A 20494-nucleotide genomic window follows, 5' to 3' on the forward strand; every position below is an offset into this window, starting at 1 on the left:
TGGGAGCATCTGTGATTGGGCACTGCTGGGCTGGAGCTGATGCTCCTCCAGGAGCACCATCTTGGCACGAAGGGGAGCCCCGTCCCCCCCCCCCCACAGGGCAGGAGCCACTCACTGCCCATTCAGCACAGCCCGGACGCCAACGCAGCCGCTAAAGCCAGACTGATTTTATTCAAATTGCGAATGTAAAACAGAATAACAATAAAAAAAAAACTAATGCAACCCTCACTGGCTTCAGAGCCAAAAGCCGCAGGTAAACCGTGCCCAGGCTTTCCTCCTTCACCCTTCAGTGTTAAGGCTGAGCTCATCGCTGGCTACAAGAGGGAGGAGGGATGGGTTGAGCCCTGGCTCTTGCACCCCCAGCTCCCTCAGGGAGAAATTTGGCACAAATCCAGTGGGGCCAGCCTGGCACGGGCAGGGCAGGGCTCCAGCCCCACGGCCATGGGTGTTAGTGAGTCAGCGTGAAGCTCTAAAGCTCCAAAAGCTACGGGATCACCTACAGCACCACAGAAACGCGGCAGGAGGGTGGATGCGGGGAATGTGGCAGAAGAAAGGGGTTTGCACCCCTGGCCGAGGGGCCAAGGCTGCGGCCTGGGGCTGCACCTCCTGCCCCGGCTCGCACGCACGGCTCGGCTGTAAACGGCAGCTGAGGGGGCACCCGGCTCACCCCAACCCCAGCCCACAGTGAGCAGAACTAAAGGCCTGGTCTATGTGCAATGCTGGGCAACTGCTGCTCAGCAGCCCGGGGCTGAGCAGGATCCCCGGGATGGGAGGGGATGTTGTGCACCGGTGGTCTTGGTGCTGGCAGGGAGCTTGGGGTCACACCAGAGGGTCACTGCTCTCCCATCCCAGGGGGTGCAGGGCTGCTGGGCCCCCTCCAAGAGCTGCTGTGACCCTGCCATGGTATCAGCCCCATTGTCAGCTTGTGATGTAGTTTGGCATTGCACCCACATGGCTTGAGGGGGCTCTCAGCACCCCCAAAAGAGCTGTTCCTGAGGCAGTCAGGAGCTCCTGGCTGCTGGGAGCCCCAAGGCCACTGTTAAAGGGACATCTCAGTCTGGTTAACCAGTACACATAGCTCATGTGGGGCTGAGGGAAGGCGTCACCAGGAGATTGGGGTGGGCATGACCGGGATGCTGGGTGGTGGGATGGTGGGATGCAGCTCCCTCCCTGCTCCTTTCAGCACACAACTAGTAATTTAACCTGCTCCAGAGCCTGTTCCTAAAGATAAAGGTGGCCAGGTTTGGGGTGTGCAGGGCAGACCTGGCCCCAGCAGTGCCGCAGGTGGGTGTGGGTTTGGTCTCTGCTCTCCAGCTGAAGCCCTGCGGGGCACAGGAGGCGGGGGCTGCCTGGCCTGGCCCCTCAGTCCGTTTTCCACACCTTGTCGAGGAATTTGACCACCTCATCGTAGATGATGAAGACGATGGCCACGTCAAGACACACACGGCCCAAGCGAGGCACTGTACCCTTGTAAAACCTGCCAGGAATAGAGAGGGGGGCCGTGGGGCTGGGTCCCCTCGCAGCCCCTTCCCTGCCCATCCTCCCCACCAGCCACCCCCAGTGCAGAGCTTACGCCAGGGGCCCTTCGTGTTTCATGATCTGGTAGGCACAGTCCCAGGTGTTCTTGTACTTGTGTGCTTCCAGCCCCTGTGGGAAGGGAAAAGCAGGATCAGAGGCCAGAGCCAGGGATGCATCTGGGGGATTTCAGGGGAGAGGCAGAGAACTGGGGGTGGTGCCATGGGGAACTGATCTCTCTCCACTGCTGCAGGACATCAGTCCCCACAGGGATGTCCCCACTCTGTGCAAGCCATGGCTCAGGAGCAATCTCAGACATCTCCCAAACCAAACTTTGCAGGCATTGTGTGCCTGCCCCAGGGACAGCAGCAAACAGCTCCCAGGCAGGGGGTGCCCCCAGCCTGCTGCAGGCAGAGCAGTCCCACACCAGGCCCTGGCACTGTACCTGCATCCTGGTCTTCACCACATCCAAGGGAGTGTTGCCAAAGACACTGGCAGCTCCAGCAATGGCTCCAAACACCCCTGTTATGAAGGGGTTAATGGCCTTGTTGGGATTGTCCCCTAGGAAGGAAAAGAGGGTTAGGGCAGAGTGGTGGTGGTGGGATTCCCACGTACATTCCCGAGGGAGCCTGGAAGGAAGGTCCCAGGTCTGGCTGCTTGTGGTCAGGGGGCAGTGCTGAGCTGGGGACTGTCCAGCAGCACCTGCCCCACAGAGCCCACACCTCACCGTGGGGCCCAGGGTGGGTGTGAAAGTGATGCTCCAGCACTAGGACCCATCAACCCCACAAGCTGGTGCCACCCTAACCAGTATTAATTTTCCTCTATTCCAAGTAACTGAGCCATGAGAAATAGGGGGTGTGTGGAAGGAAAAACCATCCCAGCTCCCAAGGGTGGCTGGGGAGCCAGAGGCACAGCCAGAGTGGCCTGTGGGGCCAAGGGCACCATACCTTTGTACCAGTTCCTGAGGGAGGTCATGACGAAGAAGCGGATGGCCTGGTTTGATCCTTGCTTGAGGACAGTTGCAGTTAGGCCCTGGTAGGTCCCCTTCAGCCCTGCAAGAAGAGGGTGTTGGAGGGGAGACCAGCCTCAAGTGGCAGAGAAAATTCTCCCCAAGCCATCTGTCCCAGCCTGTCCCCATCCACCACCTCCCACCCTGTCCCCATATCATGGCAGTACTCAGGGAGTCAGGGTGGCACTTTCCTGGGACTCACCCTGTTCCCGAACGATCTCCCGGACGCCATGGAAGAAACCACGGTATTTGGGGTTGGGAGAGGTCTGGTCATGGATAAACTTCACCTACAAGGAGATGATGTGCTTGTCCTGGCTGAGGTAATGCAGATGTAGTGGCCCCAAGGGCTGGCAGCCACCTCCTGCCTTGTTCCAGGGACAGTGCCAAGACCAGAGCCACCCCACGCAGCCAGGCAGCTCTGGGAGAGACCACGGGGGAAGCCTGTGTCCATGGCCAGCAGTGCATTTTGCAGAGGAAAACGTGGGAAACTGCTCCTGCAAGCAGCCATGTGGGCCTTACACTCATAAAATGGGTGACAAGATGGCTCCTGGGTGTGGGGCTCCACCCTGGAGTGGAGAAGGGTCCAGGGCCACCCGACTTGACCTCCCACAGGGCTTTCCAGCATCAGATCCACCCCTACAAAACTGTCTTAGGCAAATGCATGCAGCCTTCAAGACCCCAGAAGTAGGATATCCCTGGGTTTTGTCCCCTCCCAGCCCAGCCCAGCGAGGGGTGCCAAGGCAGGGGACAGTGGCAGGCACACCCACCCACCTTCACAGTCTCCATGGGGCAGACCACGGCCACAGCCTCAGCCACGCCAGCCCCCAGCCCGCAGATGAAGCCCCGCGTGCCGTCCAGCCGCCCCTGCTCATCTCTCATCTGGTTGCTGAGGAACTCGAACGTCCCGAACCTGCAAAGGAGCCACTGTGCCAACCCCTGGGCACCAGGACAGGAGTCTGCACCCCCTGCTCAGGGTCCAGGGTGCTGCACCCCCTGTGAGAGGACCCTCCCTGCCTGGGAGACCACGTGGCTTTGTTAAAACACCAACGGAGACACCAAGGGCAAAGCCACCCCCTTGTTTGCTGCTGTTGGGGGTCCCCCCCACTCAGCCCTTGCCACGGGGGCACGTACCTGACAGCAGCCTTGGGGATGGAGCCGTACAACAGCGAGCTGAGCCCCCGGTACAGCCCCCGGACGCCATGGTCACGGACAGTCTGCTTCACACAGTCCCCTGCGGCAGAGCACAGCGGTGCTGCTGTCACCCACCACGCCGAGGACCACCCACCACCGCCCTGCCAAACCCCCAGCACCAGCCAGGCTCCCCAGGAGCCCCAAACCCAGAGGGGGCTGCTCACCAATGCCCTTGTAGCGGGGAGGGTTTGCCTTCTCATCCAGCTGCAGCTGCGTCTTCACATACTCAGTGGGGAATGTGATGCAGATCTCGATCCCTCCAGCCAGGCCACCTGCATGGGAGAGGAAGGGACATTGAGGCAGGAGCAGCATTGTGCCCATTCACTGCCACATGGCTGCTCCCAGCTCCATGACGGCTGAGCCTGAGACCTCTGGCAGCCAGGTCTGGGCTGGGACACAATATCCCTGTCCTCACCAAAACCCTGAGGACTCCACACAGCAGCAGGGCCCTGTGCCAACCTGGTGCCTTGAATGGGCATCATTACCCTGCCATGGCAAGAGCTGTCAAGGAGACTGGACAAAGGGGTGGGAAAGCAGGGCAAAACACCACACCCATGGCTGCCCATTTGGTGTGCTGCCCCTCAAAGGCACCTCTCCCTCTCTGGAGCCTCACACCTCCAGGTGAGCTGCCAGCACTGGGATGTACAAACGCAGCGGTGCTGACGCAGGCCCAGCACCACTGGCCACACCAGCAGGAGCTCATTTGCAGACCTGGCTGTGCTGGCAGGAAGCATAATTATCATCAAGCCTGTCTGGCTGCCCTGGGCTCCCGCAGTGGTGGCTGCTGGGCACTGATTACACCGGCTGCAGCCTTTCCTGATGGCCTGGGCAGCAAGGGATGCTGGCTCTCACCTCTGGGGCTCGCCTCAGCATGGCTGGAGCCCTTGCAGCTGGACCCAGCTGTGCTGGGGGAGCTGGGCTTGGCGCCCATCCGGCCACAATGGATCAGAGAGCATCAAAGTGTGGCCAGGTCCTGCCAAGCAGCAGGAGCCCTTTGTGCCAGCAGCACTAGGAGGAAGCACCAGGCTGAGCTCCCTCAGGTCTCACAGGGCACCAGGAGGAAGCACAGGGCTGAGCACTCCCTCAGGTCTTACAGGGCCAACCCTGAGCTCCCTCAGGTCTCACAGGGCCAACTCTGCTCCGCCCAGGACAGGGCACAGGGTGCTGCCACTGGGGGCAACACCACCCTGAACGCCCTAAGGATCTCCCTGCTCCTTGCCCAGGGAAGGTGAACCATGCTTCAGCCCACAGGCTGGGGTGCAGTGCGTGGTCAGCTCCCAGCTGGGGCTCCCAGTCTCCTATACAGCCTCCAGTGGTTCCTCCAGCCTGGCCATGTCCTTGGTGTGACTCAGCAGGCCTGTGGCCCCCACTGCCAGGCCTGGAGGCCCATCAGGGCCCAGGGGACACCCCAGCAGGGAACACACTGCCTCTGCAGGAGAGGCTGGGACTGTGTGCAGTGGTTGTTATCCTGCTCTGCAGTGAAGCACAGGCTGGTGCCACGTGGCATAGTTCTGCTTATCAGCAGCCCCCCAAAGTACCCCCATGAAGGGATGCTGATAGGGGACACCACGGCCCATGGCTGCTCCCTGTGACAACAATAGGCAGCACCAACTCCTTGGACCTGCAGACTTTCTCACAAAGTCATATTTCTTATGCATGGCCCTCACACATGCAAGAGATCTCCCTGGTGTTGCCAGCTCCCCCGTGTTGATGCCACTGGCAACTGGCATCCTCGGGAGCACTGCTGCCTCCTCTCAGCCCTGTCCCCAGCAGCAGAACAGCACCCATCTTAAAAGAGCCTTATGCTGGTTTTTCCCCCCAAGCACAAAAAGCACCAGGCTGCACTTCTTACCCAGGGAGCCAAGAAGCCAGGCCAGCCTCAACACAGCTGGAGCAATGCAAAGCTCAGCTCCGTGCTCACAGAGCATCCCACTCCTCCCACAGGCACGGCAGGGATGGGGACACCGTGGCACTGAGTGCCCGAGGCAGGACACGCCAGCCCAGCTGGGCAGCATCCCGGCCCCTGGGGATGGGGCGTGAGGCCAGCCCAGCTCTGCCACAGCAAACAAAGGCTCCTTGTTTCCCACTGTGTTCCCAGGGGGGCTGGAGCTGCCCAGCCCAGCCCAGCCCAGGCAGGCTCCCCTCAGGAGGCGGTGCTGGGTGACCACTGCCAGCCCTGATGCCTCCATGCACCCGCTGCTCTGGGGGCATGGCAGGAAACACAGAGCCAGCCCACGGCACTGCAGCCAGCCAGCAGCTCCCCTGGGACATCACAGGAGGACAAACACCACCCCCAGGGTCCCCAGCACACCCCTGCTGCCCCCTCAACCCTCTCCTGCCCTTGGCGTGTCCGTCAGAGAGGCAGACACTGCCAGTCCTGTGGCAGGGGGGCTGGCTGAACACTCATTTCTCCTGCAAAGACAAACAGCTCCTGCAGGAGCAGCTGGCAGGCCCCAGAGAGCAGCTCGATGAGGAGCAATCTGCTGCATCTGGGTCCAGTCCCCAAAAAGCTGAGCACCAACTGGCACCTCTCCACTGTGCTACACACCACTGTGCCACCAGCCTTGTGCCACCACAGCCACACAGACACCCAGAGTGCTGCCAAGGCCACTTCCCTCCCTCCCTCCCACACTGCAGAACTGAAGTGCTGGATGTTTTAAGCACCATAAATATTTGTTCTCTCGGTCCCCCAGCACCAGCTCCTCCCCCAGCACACCCAGAAGCCGGACAGCAGGGAAGCACCCAGGACAAGCAGCAGTCCAGGGGCAACCAGAACCTCAGCTCATGGCAGCCACACCAAATGCTATAGGGGGAGATGCTGCACCTCCTGCAGCCTGCTCACAGCCTCAGTGGTCACACTTGCATGCAGGAGAGGCAGAGGCTCTGCTCAGCATCCCACAGGCAAAGCCATCCCCAGGAGCCCAGCAAAGGAACAGCACATTGTTCCTGGGAACTGGCAGCCTCTGGGGCAATGAGGCTGCCCCTAGCCAAGGATGAAGGAACAGGCCACCCGTGCTGCCAGGTCCCCTCCCTGTTCCCCAGTGTTGTTCTGGCCTTAAATCCCATGGGAAGGTGCACAGAGGGCAGGGACTCAGGACACACTCCATGACTTGTGGCAATTTTAATCCATTTTCTTTTGCCCACAGAGAGACAGGGTGGCACAGGCCACCTGCCCTGCAACCCCCTGGAAGCAAGACCCATCAGAGGTCCTGCTCTGCTGTCATCTCCTCTCCCCCCACAGTTTTACCCCAGCAGAAACCTCATTCTATGCAAATAAATCACCCCACTGCCCACGAGCAGCAGCTTTGTCCAATCCCCTTCCTCTCCAGAGCTGCAGGGACTTTGCAACCTGTTTACCCGGACTTTACACAGCAGCTCCAGCTCTTGCAACACCACGGAGTCAGCAGGAACAGCAGCACTCAGGAGGTGAAAGAGCACTCGGGGCAGCTGAGATGCCGGGCCAAGGCTCTGGCTGCTTGCTGGATGCAGGAGCCAGAGGACAGGGAATGTCCTTCAGGGAAGGTCACTCTGCCCGGCCCCAGGGAAGGTGCCCCCGGAGGGGGGATCCCACTCCCTGCACCAGGAATGGCTCTCTGCCTGCAGCAAGCCTGCAAGGGCTCCAGCTGCCAGCTATCCTGACATTGCAGGCTCAGCAGGAAGGGAGAGAAGGGAAAAATACCCTGGCAGAGTTTTCCTAGAAAAAGCTTAGCTTTCCCCGGTGGAGAGGCCCGGGGAGGCCGTCCTTTGAGGACACGCCTGCAGCCCTTGGGCACGGCTGGGGAGAGCTGGCAGGAGGGAAAAGAGGGTTTTTTGGGGACAGTGGGAGGGTGCTGCCCCTGCAATGCTCACACAACACGTGATGGCATCAGCACACGCAGGTTCAGCTCCACACACCATCCATGAGCAGCTTCTGGGACACCACTGACCACCCTGACCCAGGGACCCAGCTCCAGACCAGGGCAGTGCTGAAGGCAGGAGGATGCAGCTGTGACGGGGAAGACAAACAGAGCCCCAGGACTGACACAAACCAAGGCTGCACAGCCAGGACTGGCACTATCACCCTCTGCAAACTCCTACCCAGAGGCAAGTGCCCCAATGAACACCCACTGCCCTGTCAGGGAGCCACTTAGGGGCAGGGGGTGGCACTGGCCCCTCTGCCACTCCTGCAAGTGGCTGTGCCTGTAAAAGCATCCTGCTCCTGCAGAGTGATGGAGCAGCAGGTCTCTGTGCAGCTCTGATGAGAAGTGAGCACCTGGGGAGCAATTTCAGTCTCTCCATTTTAAAAGTAATTTCACATGCTGACATACCAGCACCTGACTTCCATATAAAAAGCACCTTTTAACTTCAGATTCGTTAGGATCCTTTTAAGCCATAGGAAATTATTCCTAAGGGTCTGGAAGCAAAGCAGCAGAGCTCTCCTAGGGCCCATGCCTGCAGCTTCTCCATTCTGCCAGCTGGGTGGCTGAGGATGGTGGGAAGGCACAAACAGGCTCCCAGTGCAGGCTGAGCCCTGAGTTCCCCATTTTGGGGGCTCCCAGCCCACGTGCAGAAGGTGCAGCTGGATGGGGTGAGCTGAGCAGCTGACACGGGTGACACAGACCACACGCTACAGGCACTGAGTGCAATCCTGCCCAGCTCCTGGATGCTGTGCTTACAGTTTCAGCACTCTCACAAGGGGACCTGGTGCCCTTTTAATTAGCCAACATAGCTTTTGGAGATGGAGAAATAAAAAAGAAAAACCCCAAGAACCAAAGACCATCAGGCTGCTATGAACCAGGAAGGCAGAAATACCCACCAGCACCTTGTGACAGGTCTCTGCAGCCCAGATTGCCACCTGCTCCCCTCACCGAGGGACCAACCCCCCCTGGCAGCCATCCAGGCTGCTCTTCACCCATCCATTGCCAGTGGAGCAATCCTGCCTTGCAGCGGTGAAACGGGTTTGACAGCTCCACCCTCCCGGCACTTCCCACCACGGGCCATCTTGTGAAACTGGGGGCTCAGGAGCAGGCAGGAGCCTTGCTGCGGCTGCAGCCCTCCAGGACAGCTGGCTCTCGGCAGAGCTCCAGCACTGCTGTCCTCACCCAGGCACCTCCTCTGGCCACGGACAGTCCTTCACTACCATCCACAGCCACATCCTTGAGGAAAACCACCACGGGGGCAGCTCTGCCACCAAAAGTCTGACTCAGTGCTGAGATGGGGAAGGCTGCCTCCCCAAACCAGACTGCCAGAAATTTAGCTGTGTTTTGGTTAGAAGGGAAAAAGCATGTCCTGCAACAGGTCAGCAGGCTCAGAGGGTGTCTGTCCCCATGGTGGGTTAGGAAGGTCTCCCTCCCATCTGACAGGGGCAAGGCCAGTGGGGAGCACAGGGGTTCAGCATGCCCAGCAGTAAGCAGACATTCACAGCTGGTTTTTTGGTCATGGGAGCATGCTACAGGCAGGCTGGCAACAGTCTGAACCCCCAGTGAAACAGAATGGCAAACATGAGAGGTGCCCCTCTGTACCCTGTGCCACTGAGGGTAAACAGCCCCGTGCAAACAGTGCTGCAGATAACGCTACGGATGGGATGAAACCATTTGTCCTGAATCTTACTGGAACTGTCCTGTTTGAACAGGCTGTCCTTTCACAACTCACTCATTCATCACCTCTTTACCTTTACTTCTCAATATGACAATTAATCATTATTGCAATTTAAACTTCTCAACTGTGAGTATAATGGCAGAAGCCATTTCCCCATGCTCACAGTCACAGTATCCTCTGCCTTTAGTGCTGATTCCACCTTTGGGGACTGTCAGGTTCTTTGTCCTGCTCAAGTCACCTTCTCCCCATTGCCCTGCACACCTCAAGGCCCCAGGTTTGTCACCATGAGCTGCCTCCTGGCCATCCCACCACTTCAGACACCAACTTTTCAAGTGTCAAAAACTCTCTTAAGACATGCAACAGGGAGCCGATGTCAGAGCCCAGGGCTGTTGGATGACTCCACCAGCACAGCCCCATAGCTGGATGAAGGAGCCACTGCCAGGACTGAGACTTCCCTTGGGATAAGCTTTGATCTCCCAGCCCCCAGCACAGGGGAATGACTGCTGTACCAAACACTGGAGCACAGAGGGAGAAGAGATGGCCAAAAAAACCAATCCCTGCTGTCAAGAGATGACCTGAGACCTCAGGGCACAAGCAGGAGCAGGGAGGCTGCATTGGCATGCACCACACAGCACCATCAGAGCTGAGAGATGCTGCAACATCCCCAAGCTGTCAGCTCATGGTGCTCATCATCTCGGGAAGATGGACGACTCCTTCAGATCATTTACATCAACCCAGAGAAAATGGTTGCCTGCAGAATGTCAAGCAGAACATCAGGCATGTGAAATCTCAGAAACTCACATTTCAGAGCCCAGGGTTAACCCCAGCTCAAACAGAATCCATTCAGACCAAAGGGACACCCCAATATGGTTTCCTGGCCCTGGGGCTGACATCCTCCTCCCACCAGGAGCCTTGGGGCTCTTATAGGCTTCCACTGCAGCCCATGAGGGCTCCCAGGCAGGCAGGGACTCACTCAAGGCCAGCATGGTCCTTGTGCCCCACTCCCCAAACAGATGACAGCCACAGGAGGCAACTGCAGAGAGAAGCCACAGCCAGGAGTGATGCATTGAGGGCCAGCAGACCTGGCAGGACCAGCTCCCTCCATGCTCTCCAATCTTTTCCCCCTGCCTGCGCTTGGCCTCCACCCAGCTCAGCATGAAGGAAGAAACATCCCCTACTCTGCTGTGAGCGCCAGGCATCTATCTCAAAACCAGGGAGTGTGCTGGACCACAGCCATTCACAGGAGCACAACCTCCCTCACACCCTCTCCTGAGAGCAATGGCCCTGGAAATCCAGATGGACTTGGGACTTTTGGGAAAGGAGACCTGCTCTGCAAAAGGCAAGTCTCAGCTTTCACACCCAGTCCCTGACTCCTCTTCTCTGCAGGTACAGCATTTCCTAAGATAATATCAAGGATTAACAAAGAAGAGGAGACTGAAGCTCCAATTACTGCTTTGTTCTGGAGCCTGGGCTCCCTTGCTGAACCCTGCTTCCTGCCCTATCCTCTCCCTGCAGTCCCCTTCCCCTGCCCACGCTCCCCCCTAGGACCCTGGTGCACATCACTGTTATTTGCCAGCGGTACTCAACACCAGGGCAGCAGCCACAACCCCTGTGAGCTCTTTCCAAATCCAGCATTGTGTAGGACAACATCCAGGCATCCTGCCTCCCTGGCCAGGCAGGATTAGGTGTAGGTAGAAACAGCAACTGTGCAACAGCCCCCGGGTTAGCAGAGATCCCATACATAGAGCAGCTGGGAGCTTCTCCGTGGGAGGGAGCAGACCCCAGGCTTCAAAGCTGGCTAGAAACAGAATAAGGCTGTACTTAACTCTGGCAAGGGCAGGCAGAGCCTTTCATCAAATGAGCACTGATAACCATGAGCAAAGTTCTCAAGAGGAAGGAAGGGGTGCGAGGCAAAGACCATTTGTGCTGGGTTGGAAATAGCCCACACTGCAGGCTGACTTGAGCTGACCCAACAAAATGAGCTGACCCAACAGCACCAAAATGAGCTGCCAACGTGGCATCCAAAAACCCAGTGAAGAAACACTCTCAGGATTCCCAGAGGTGACTGATGACTCTGCCACCAGCTCTGCCACCACCATTCCTGTCTCACCACTTAACTGCCTTTATTTCAAGCTCCCCACTGCAGTGTGGCCCTGTGCTGGGAGTATAGTAGACCAGCAGCATCCAGCCCTTCAGGATGCTGGTGGGAGGGACAGGAGTCTGGTGGTCTGTTTGGAAACCACAGCACAAAACAGGAAAGCTGGCTGTGGGAGGCCGGAGACAGAGCTGGGCTCCTGGCCCACCTGCCACCAGGTTGTTATCCAGCAGAAGAGCCTGACCTGCCTTCATGTGCTCAGGCCACACGTGGCCACAGCAGCACCAGCAGCGTTGTCACTGCAAGGTGAAGGGCTGCCTTGGCACACAACAGCTGCTTGGACAAAGGAGGGCCCATTAACAAATTAATTTTTAACCTTGCATTTTGTCTGTTGCAACAATTGAAGGAGAAGAGCTCTTGGCAGACAGAGCTTTACTTGCATCTCTTCAGAAAAGAGTCAACCCCAGCCTGTTGAGGTCTGGGCAGCCAAGGGAGCTGTGCCTCCCTGGCAGAGGATCCCAATTACCCACAGGGTCTGGGAGCAGATACGCACACAGGGAGGGATGATGGCTTATTTAACTCCACTAGCACAGGCTGTTGATGAAGCACAGCAGGAATGTTCCATCTTAACAACTCCAGCTCACCAGAACGTGGAGTGCACATCCCTGTTGTGCAGACAGATATCACGTGAGAAACTCTGAGAGTGTCAGCAGACCCCTTAAAGTCAGCAGAGACAGCCACAAACAGCACTGCATCCCCCAGCAAGGGGCTGGAGGGCTGAGCAGACCAGGGCACAGGGAGTTAACAGCAGCTTTCTCCCATTTCTGTGGTTCTCTAATACAATTAGATGCCACAGAGGCTTGGCTGGACTTCTGCCCATTAACCAATTACTCTGATTACAGCCTGTGAGGAGAAGACCAGCATCTCAATAGAGTCCTTCTTCTACCTCTGCAAGTCTGCTGCAACCTCTCTCACAGGAGGCTGATTCTAGTAAGCTGATGATCCTGATTACAGATCTACACAAAATCTGTGAAAGTATCCTGGTACATTGATCCAGGCAGTGACAACCTGATGCTTTCATTGCACATGGACAGCAAGTTGGGAAAGGCTGGGAAGTGTGGGCAAAAAGGAAACATCTTGTCCTTCCCATCCTAAAATTGGATTAAATCCTATTTAAAAGACCTTTAAGTCAAGAGGCCTGGAAAAAACCAACCCATTTTGAGATGGGGCAGCACAGAGGGGCACAAAGCTCTGGAGGAGCCTGGCCTCACCGAAGGGCTCACTTGAGTGAGAAGTCACCCTCTCGCTGGAGGCTGCCTCCTCCTTGTGCCCCAGCCCTTTGGCCAGGCAGCCGAGTGATGGCAAAGTCCCTTCCCGGAGACGTGACACCGGGAGGCTTCGGCACCCTTTGCACACTCCAGCGGCCGCGTCCACCTCCGACAGTTCTCTCGGTGCTGCGAGGGAGGCCGCCCGCCGGGGCAGGGCCGGGGGGCAGAGCCGGAGCGGCCGCGGCTCCGCTCCCCGTGCGGGCACAGCCCCGCTGCTCCCCGGTGCCGCTACTGGAGCTGGAGCTCTGCCCTTGGAGGGGAGCAGGGAGTTGGACTGACAAACAAAGGCACAATCGTAGGAGGGGGAACTGGCTGGAAAACACAAAAGCTCTAAACATGCCAATCATGTCGAGGCTACGATGGCTCATTTCAAAACAAAGACGCTAATCTCCACTCTGGGAATTGTCCTGCGACTGGCAGGGGAAACCAGGGAGCTAATGAACAGCTACAAAGGAGTTTAACAAGCCTGCGACTGTCTTGGACTTCATTCAGCTCAGAGCTCGAAACAGCCACAAGCAGGAGGCAGAGCGTTAACTCTGCAGTTACTGCTGCCCTCGGTGCAGTTACTGATCTGATCCCATGAAGTGCTCAGAACTGGACGGGAAAACACGCCCTGATCCAAGAGATTGATGCTCAGGCACAAAGGAGGGACCAAGCAGCCTTTAGAGGAGCTGTACCAGCGCAGCCTGTGGGACACAGCTGGGGCAGACACAACCGACTGCTGCTGCTTCAGCCCTGTCCCTCAACACCCTCGGGGGAGCATGTGGGGCCCTTGCTGCCAACCAGCCTCTCCCATCAGTTCCGCTCCTTCCTGCTGAACCCCCGAGTGCCGCTCGCCCCGCGTCATGTCCGAGCCCACCAGCAGCTTCCCAGCTGGACTACCGGGTGCACAAACAGCCTGGCAAGACGCTGGGGTCTCCGCGGATAGCGGGAGCCCGCAGCCAGCGTCCAGGCTCGGGATGCAGCTGCGGGAGCTCCCGGGCTGTGGCTGAAGGGAAACCCCGGTCCAGCGGGGTCGCCTTCCGCGGGGAGCGAGAGAAGGGCGGCAGTCCCGGGATGGAGCAGCACCTGCGGGAGCGCCACCGCCCCGGGGCGGGCCCGGCAGCCTCCGCCCAGCCGGATGCCCACGCTGGCAGCGGCGGGGCGAGCCCCGTCCCCAGGAGAGCCCCGGGAGCCCCTTACCTGCCAGGATGGCCTTGCCGGGGTGCGTGAGCTTGGCCTTGCCGGCGGGGGCGGCAGCGGCGGCCAGGCTGCGGGGCGCGGCGGGGGCGGGCATGGCCGCGCTGCTCCGCGGCTCCGGCTGCCCGGCGGCGGCGGCCGAGCCCTATTTCAGAGCCGCGCCCGCGAGGGGCGGCCCCGGCGGCGTCACATCCTCGCAGGGCGGGGCGGGGGCGGCCTCTGGGGACGTGGGGAGCGGCTCTGCGGGGCGCGGGGCAGCGGGTGAACGGCAACGCAGCGGCGGGTGAACGGCAGCGCAGCGGCAGCGTGACCCCGCCCGGCCCTCGGTGCTGCGGCAAAGAGGCTGCTCAGCCCGCTCCCAGGAATCCACGGGAAAAGCCTCCGTGTGGGTACGGAGAGATGCCGGCCCGGCCGGAGGGACGTGGGCAGCAGTGCCCCCGCTCCTGAGCGGCATCAGCACCTCCGGGCACGCCTAGGCCAGGACTAGCTCCGAACCAGCCCAAAGCCCTCGGTCAGCGAGGATACACAGCAGTGCGCTCCTGCGCCGTGGCGACCGTCCGAGGGGAGGGAAAGGGGAGGGTTTGCTCAGCTCAGGCCCTTGGCTTGAATCCTTTCTGTTTCAGTGAGGAAAGGAGACCAGGAACTCCCGGGGTAGGAAGCGCATGTGAACGCCCAGCGCAGGCGGAAGAGAAAAAGAGAAACAAAAACATTCTCAAAAGGCTGCTGTGAATGCAATGACACTCCGGGCTTAGCCGGGGTTGGTTGGTGCTTTTGGGTGCCTTTTTTTTTTTTGGTTTGTGGTTTTGAGTTTTTTTGTTTGTTTGTTTGTGTTGGGTTTTTTTTTTTTGGGGGGGGGGTTGGGTGTATTATCTATTGCTCCTTAATGACTGGGCTGTGCAAATTGCACTAGGATATTTTTTTGCTTTATCTACAGACAGAGGAAGACTGCCCTGCTCTAGTTTATGTCCAAAAGCTGTATTTACAGGATGCAGGGAAAGAAACCAACACTGTTTTCATTTCCACCCAGGATTTCGCAGAAAGCAGGGAACACTGGAGCTGTACTCCGGAACTATGCTCTCCTTTACACCTGGAGCAGCCACATTACTCAAAAGAGTGAACATTTTGTGCAAGAAGTCACCTTCAGCTATGCATAAAACGTGCTTCTGTCCAGACTTGCTCTCTGTGTGCTTTGTGACATGGTTTTTGCTTAACAAAACTCAGCAATCTGGCAGCTGGCAGCCCCATCCAAAAGCTCACTCTGCTGCTACACAGCCCTGGCTTCATGGCTAAACCGCCGGCAGAAGAAGCCTTTGGGAAACTGAAGCATCTTTATTCTGCCAGGCTTAAAAGCAAACATACTTGCATTGCAAAACTCACCCCCAGGTGAGATCAGAACTGTATGTGGTTTCACAACAGAGTTAAAATAGGCATGGAGTGGTCTCATGCCAAGTCTAAGGCCCCCCCTCCTTTAACACAGGGCAGTAAAGGAGGGGGAGGAATTACCAAATGAACGGGAGGAACAGTCCTAGTCCTGGTCACAACTGCAGAGCAGCTACTCATGTTCAGGTTAGCATTATTAGAATGGTAAAGATAAGATAAATTCTTTCAAACACGGCAAACAAACAAATGCATTTGGATTTCTGATTAACCTCTGCAACTCCTCATACCTTTCCATCAAATCATCATGGCTTTCACATCTGCCTGCAGACACGTATGCCCTGTGCTGTGAGGCCACGATTACCTTCACAACAAACACTGGCTCTTACAGATTCCCCAATCACCAAGGCCAGTGCACAACCTCATCCTGTCCAAGAAAATACCACACCACATGCTTAATTCACATCAGACTCAATGGGATTCTCAGCAGTGCTTACCTTGCTGAACAGGGAAAGGATTATTCATATTTAATCACATGCAGATTGCAAGCCATCTCCTGCAAGGACCTGACCTCCAAGAAGCTGCTAACACCACTTGTCAGCAGAAAGCCTGAAGGAGAAACAGTGAAACATAATAAACAATCCCTGAAATACCAGGGGCTGCAAGAGGATGTTTTAAATCCCATTAGTTGTGTGAAAGTAAATACTTAACCAGGCTTACGTAGTCAAGAGCATCTCCAAAGAAATGCATGGTCAAAGCATAGAAAAGCAACATCAAACCCACCAAGTTACTGCTCTCGCTTTAGGAATTTTCATGGAAACAACCCTCTGACAATCTGAACTCATTTCCCTTGCTGGTGGCTGGTGCTTGTTTCTGCTGGCATACAAAGACTTGTGAAATTCTTAGGTGCTGCTGCAGCCTGTGTGCCTCATGGCACCTCTCCAAGCCCTAATAATCAGAATTTAAAAGAGCTACTGAAAATGAAAGCAACTTGCACAATTTATTTTTTCAAACACAAACAGCAATTGCAGACAGTTTTCTGGATCCTCAGAAGCACATACTTACATGTTGACACTTAGTTCCAACTTATTCCTCCCTTGCCCCTCCCTAAAATTATTATTATTACTTTTATTTAATTGGTACTAGACAGCACACCATGGTTTCAGAGACCATGAGAGGTCAGAATGGGGCACATAACTTCCTATTATATATCCTGGGATCAAAGAACCTCTTCACTAAGTTAACAGATGTATTATCACAATTGTTACAACTCATCAACTACTACAAACCTTTCCATGCATTATTAATCCCCATCACTTGTGGTCTTATGATAAAATAAGAAGACTCATTTTCTCTCAGGTTCTCTGTTGAGGCAAAACAATTCCTTTATGCAAAACAGATCCTGCATATAACTGGCTTCAAGAAATGAAAATACTGCCGATTTGAGTCATCATTTCCCCAGCTTTGAAGTGTGTGCTGCAGGAGCTGCTGTGATTATAAGCAAGATGATGCTATTCCAAACAACGAACACGATTCCCACTTGAGCAGAGCATACATGCAGAAAGAGCTCCTGTTGCTACACAAGATTATTCACTGAGATTACCAGGACTGAGCCTCTCATAAGCACCACAGAAGTCCTTGTTATGTTCTGTGTGGGCCTTACTCAGCTCAAGAGTAAGCCCATGTACAGCATGTACCGATTATCATTCTGCTACCCTGCCATGGCGTGAATCCCTCACAGCACGATGTATTACTCAGCAGAGCAACTCCAGTTGACAAACTCTATTAGCAGTTGATAAGGCCATTTCCCCACCCCCTAAGTGGAAAAAAAAAGTACCTTACAAAAGGAGAGCAATTCAAAGATTTATTAAGCACCATTTCCCACCCAAACTCACTCCCTAGCTCCCCATCTGAATAACCACTGCTTGGGGAATTTTTGCTCTGCATAATGTTGGAGAACTTAGTGCTGTGGAAAACAACATACCAGAAGACTTCGTAATTCCTTCCTTTCATAACCACTGGGGGGAAAGGAGAAATGGAGATTTTTAGACAAACAAATTTTACAATCTTGATTAAAAACAACAGACAAGAAAAAAAAATCATGAGTCATTGAACTACACAGGAAATGCGTAACTGAATAAGCTCAGAACCTGACTCAGGACTTTAAATTCTGACACATAGAAGACAGGACTTCACTGCCTGTATTTCAAATTCATCTTAAGCTTAAAAGCTGTCAACTGTATATTAGCTTGGAAGAAAACAGATGGATGTTGTTGCCTTTTAGAAAGATTGCAAAGGCTCCAGACAAACTGAAACACACATCTATGCTAAGAATTTTGCAGTGATATATTAGTAAAACATGAGTCAGGATCTGTCATTACCTTTGGAAAGGTGCCCACAGAAAATGCACAACATTGAAAAATGAGAAAGCTAGACTAGTGACAACTTGCTGGAGGCTGGACACCTGCTGAAGGTGCACAATAATGGCTCCAGATGCATTAAACTGGACTGGTGCACCTGCAGGTTGCTATAGCAAACCCTCATTCAGTTGCAAACCCCAGCCTAATTACACACCAGTGTCACAAAGCACTTTGGTATTGTCAAGCATTTTCCAGCCTTATGTCCTTATCTGGAAACAAATGAGATTGAAGCAGTCTTGGGGTACCCTGTAAAGCAAAAAAGGAAACCAGTCAGCTTGGAACCAAGTGCAAAAGCAAACCATTTACAGCAGAACAGAAGGGACCCAGAAAGACTGCAAGAAGCTTTAAAGATGAGAAATAACACTGTCATAAGGTAATGCATACACTTGATAAACTGCTTGTAATGAGAACCTGGTACATACAGTGCTACCTGTACCGAGATCTGCAAGAGTTCTCGCCTCATTTTTTTTCAGCAGATTGAAAAACTGTCATGCTGATTCAGTCACACTAAGAATTTCTCAGAGGCCAAGTCCTAGCCTGCCAATTAGGATATCACACATCCAGGCATAAGCATTAATTACAAGCAGTTGACAGTCAGCTTTGCCAAAGTACTAAAGTTACTCACACTCATTTGAGTAGGCATCTGAGGTTTGTTTTTCAGTTTTAGAGTTCAATAAATCAAGGAAATTTCTTGGGCTTTTGAGTAACTGCTGCTGAATTTGCTAGGGGGAAAAAAAAAAAAAAAAAGTTGTTCCTTGTTTCCCACAGCCCAATTAAAGATCCATGTTGTGCTGGAAGTGCCAACTCTCAGCACGGCAGCTGCTAAAAGACTCTTAAATCAGAATTAGGTTTTTGACCCTACAGTTACTACTGTCTTTACTGTATCATGCCTATTATTTGCACAAACTTCAACAGATTTCATCTGCCTAGAATTTTTATTTTTTTAAGGAGCCAATATACTCCAGATCATTTCCTTCTGCTATGCTATAATTTAATTATAGAGTCCTTAAAAAGGAGGAAGGGAAATGAAGTCTTGTAAAATACCACACCATTACATGAAATAAGAAACAGGACTTACCCCAGCAATGCATTCCTCCTGAATTCCCCTTGTGAATTGCTTGTCTTCTCTGATGCCAGATCTGTACATACACACCCAGAGTTTGACAGACCAGGGAAGATTCCCCTAAGGTCTGACAAATAGCAAGAGCCATTACACAGAAGGAGATCCATACTCTGTTTCTCACAGTGAAGACAAGAGGCAGTAAAAGCCTGTATGTAGTCTCAGGCAACTCATCCTCTGACATAAGTCTGGAAGTTGGTCTCCAGATGCTGCAGGCTGCAGCAGGTTCTGCATGACCACATCATTCTACAGGCCAGCACCAGCCCTTGTGTCACTGGGGTGAGAATTAGCAAGAAGCTTAGCTTTAAAGCAGATTCTCAGCAAAACAATCTTATCCAAGTTTTCAAAAACTTGGACATCACAAATTCATGAAATGAAGTAAATCCTTCACCTAACCCCTAAAAGAGAAGTTATTTCCTGCTGTGAATGACTTCACTTTCAGAGAAGCAGTGAAGTACCTTGGTAACAAACAAGAGTTTGTTCCACATTTTAGGTACAGCTGCACTGTATTGGCAGGGAGTCTGTTTTGAATGCATGTCAGAATGCAAGATCACAAAATTTATAAAAGCCATTTTACTTAGCAAGAGCTTAAATACCAGGAGAGTAACTAAAGCAAGACTGTTGATCAGAGCTGGCAGCTTTGCTTTCCTTGAGAGCTCAGTCACTCCTGTAATTAGATTTCTAGACTGAGGCTATTAAGGATCCCCAGGCTACCTCAATTCTCTTACAGCCAGGAGCTGTTCCAGCATTTGATCTAGCACTTCACTGTGTTCCATCATTGGCTTGCACTTGCTGCTATAAAGTCAGAGCCCGTTTTTAAGTTAGTATGTTGGAAAGTCCTACAGTGATACTAATCTTACAGCTGGTCTTAGTTCTAGCTGACTTACCCCAATTTATTTCAACTGACAAGGAACTGGTTACAAAATAGAAGTACTATTTTCCTGGAAAATGGCAAGCTACCTGGCTAATTCCTGCAGTGAGTAAGTCTGGACAGAGTGGAGATTTTCCTGAACTAATTACCTGCTCAGCATTTCAAGCTGAGCTGTGAGTGCTGATCAGTACAAAGTTGAGGTTAGTACATTACCACAACACTTGGGGTATTCTGGCATCCACCATGAAGGAGGGCTGCATCCCCTTGCCAATGCTGTCATGGTGTGGTGACCAAGGAGACAATACACTCAATTAAAATTAAACACACACAATTAAAATTGTGCCAAAGCACAGTCTGCTGCTACTGATTCCACAACCCTGACAACCTCCACTGGTTTGCTTTAAAAGGTGTTTTGCCCTGTTCAAAGTGGGACTCAGTATGAAAGGGTGCAGCTTACCAAAACCACTGCTATGCTGATGTATCTCAGCAGAGAAGACTCTCTCTCATTGCAGCATCTCCCTCCACACAGGACTGAAGCTTTCCCAGGCCCATGAATCAAAGCATGAGAACATGTGACTGCCTCCTGCAGCACACCCTCCCCATGTGACAGCCTGCGCTGATGTGTCTGGTGAAGAGACCACAACTCCCTTAAGTTCCTTACTAGGCCTCCCCTGTTCCGTGCCTTGGCACAAATCTCCCTTTTCCTGCCTGGCATCCTCAGTTATCAGCTTAAGAAACCTGATGCTATGAGTGGCAGTGTATTACTACCAGTCAGTCCCCACACCCAAGACAGTAAGACTAGAACCACACGG

General features: G+C 54.3%; 1 protein-coding gene across 1 annotated transcript; it reads right to left on the bottom strand.

Annotated features, from left to right (window-relative positions):
- Positions 1-147: 147 nt before the first annotated feature.
- Positions 148-14014, bottom strand: SLC25A1 (solute carrier family 25 member 1). Its single transcript, XM_066562032.1, has 9 exons — positions 13898-14014; positions 3880-3987; positions 3656-3755; positions 3296-3434; positions 2727-2811; positions 2463-2567; positions 1961-2076; positions 1574-1647; positions 148-1477 (listed from the first exon to the last, which is right to left on the bottom strand). Exons 1-9 carry the CDS (start codon positions 13989-13991, stop codon positions 1363-1365), a joined length of 936 nt encoding a protein of 311 aa, XP_066418129.1. The 5' UTR covers positions 13992-14014; the 3' UTR covers positions 148-1362.
- Between the last annotated feature and the right edge of the window lie 6480 nt (positions 14015-20494).

This window comes from Molothrus aeneus, chromosome 18 (assembly GCF_037042795.1).
Source record: "Molothrus aeneus isolate 106 chromosome 18, BPBGC_Maene_1.0, whole genome shotgun sequence".
Lineage (NCBI taxonomy): Eukaryota > Metazoa > Chordata > Aves > Passeriformes > Icteridae > Molothrus > Molothrus aeneus.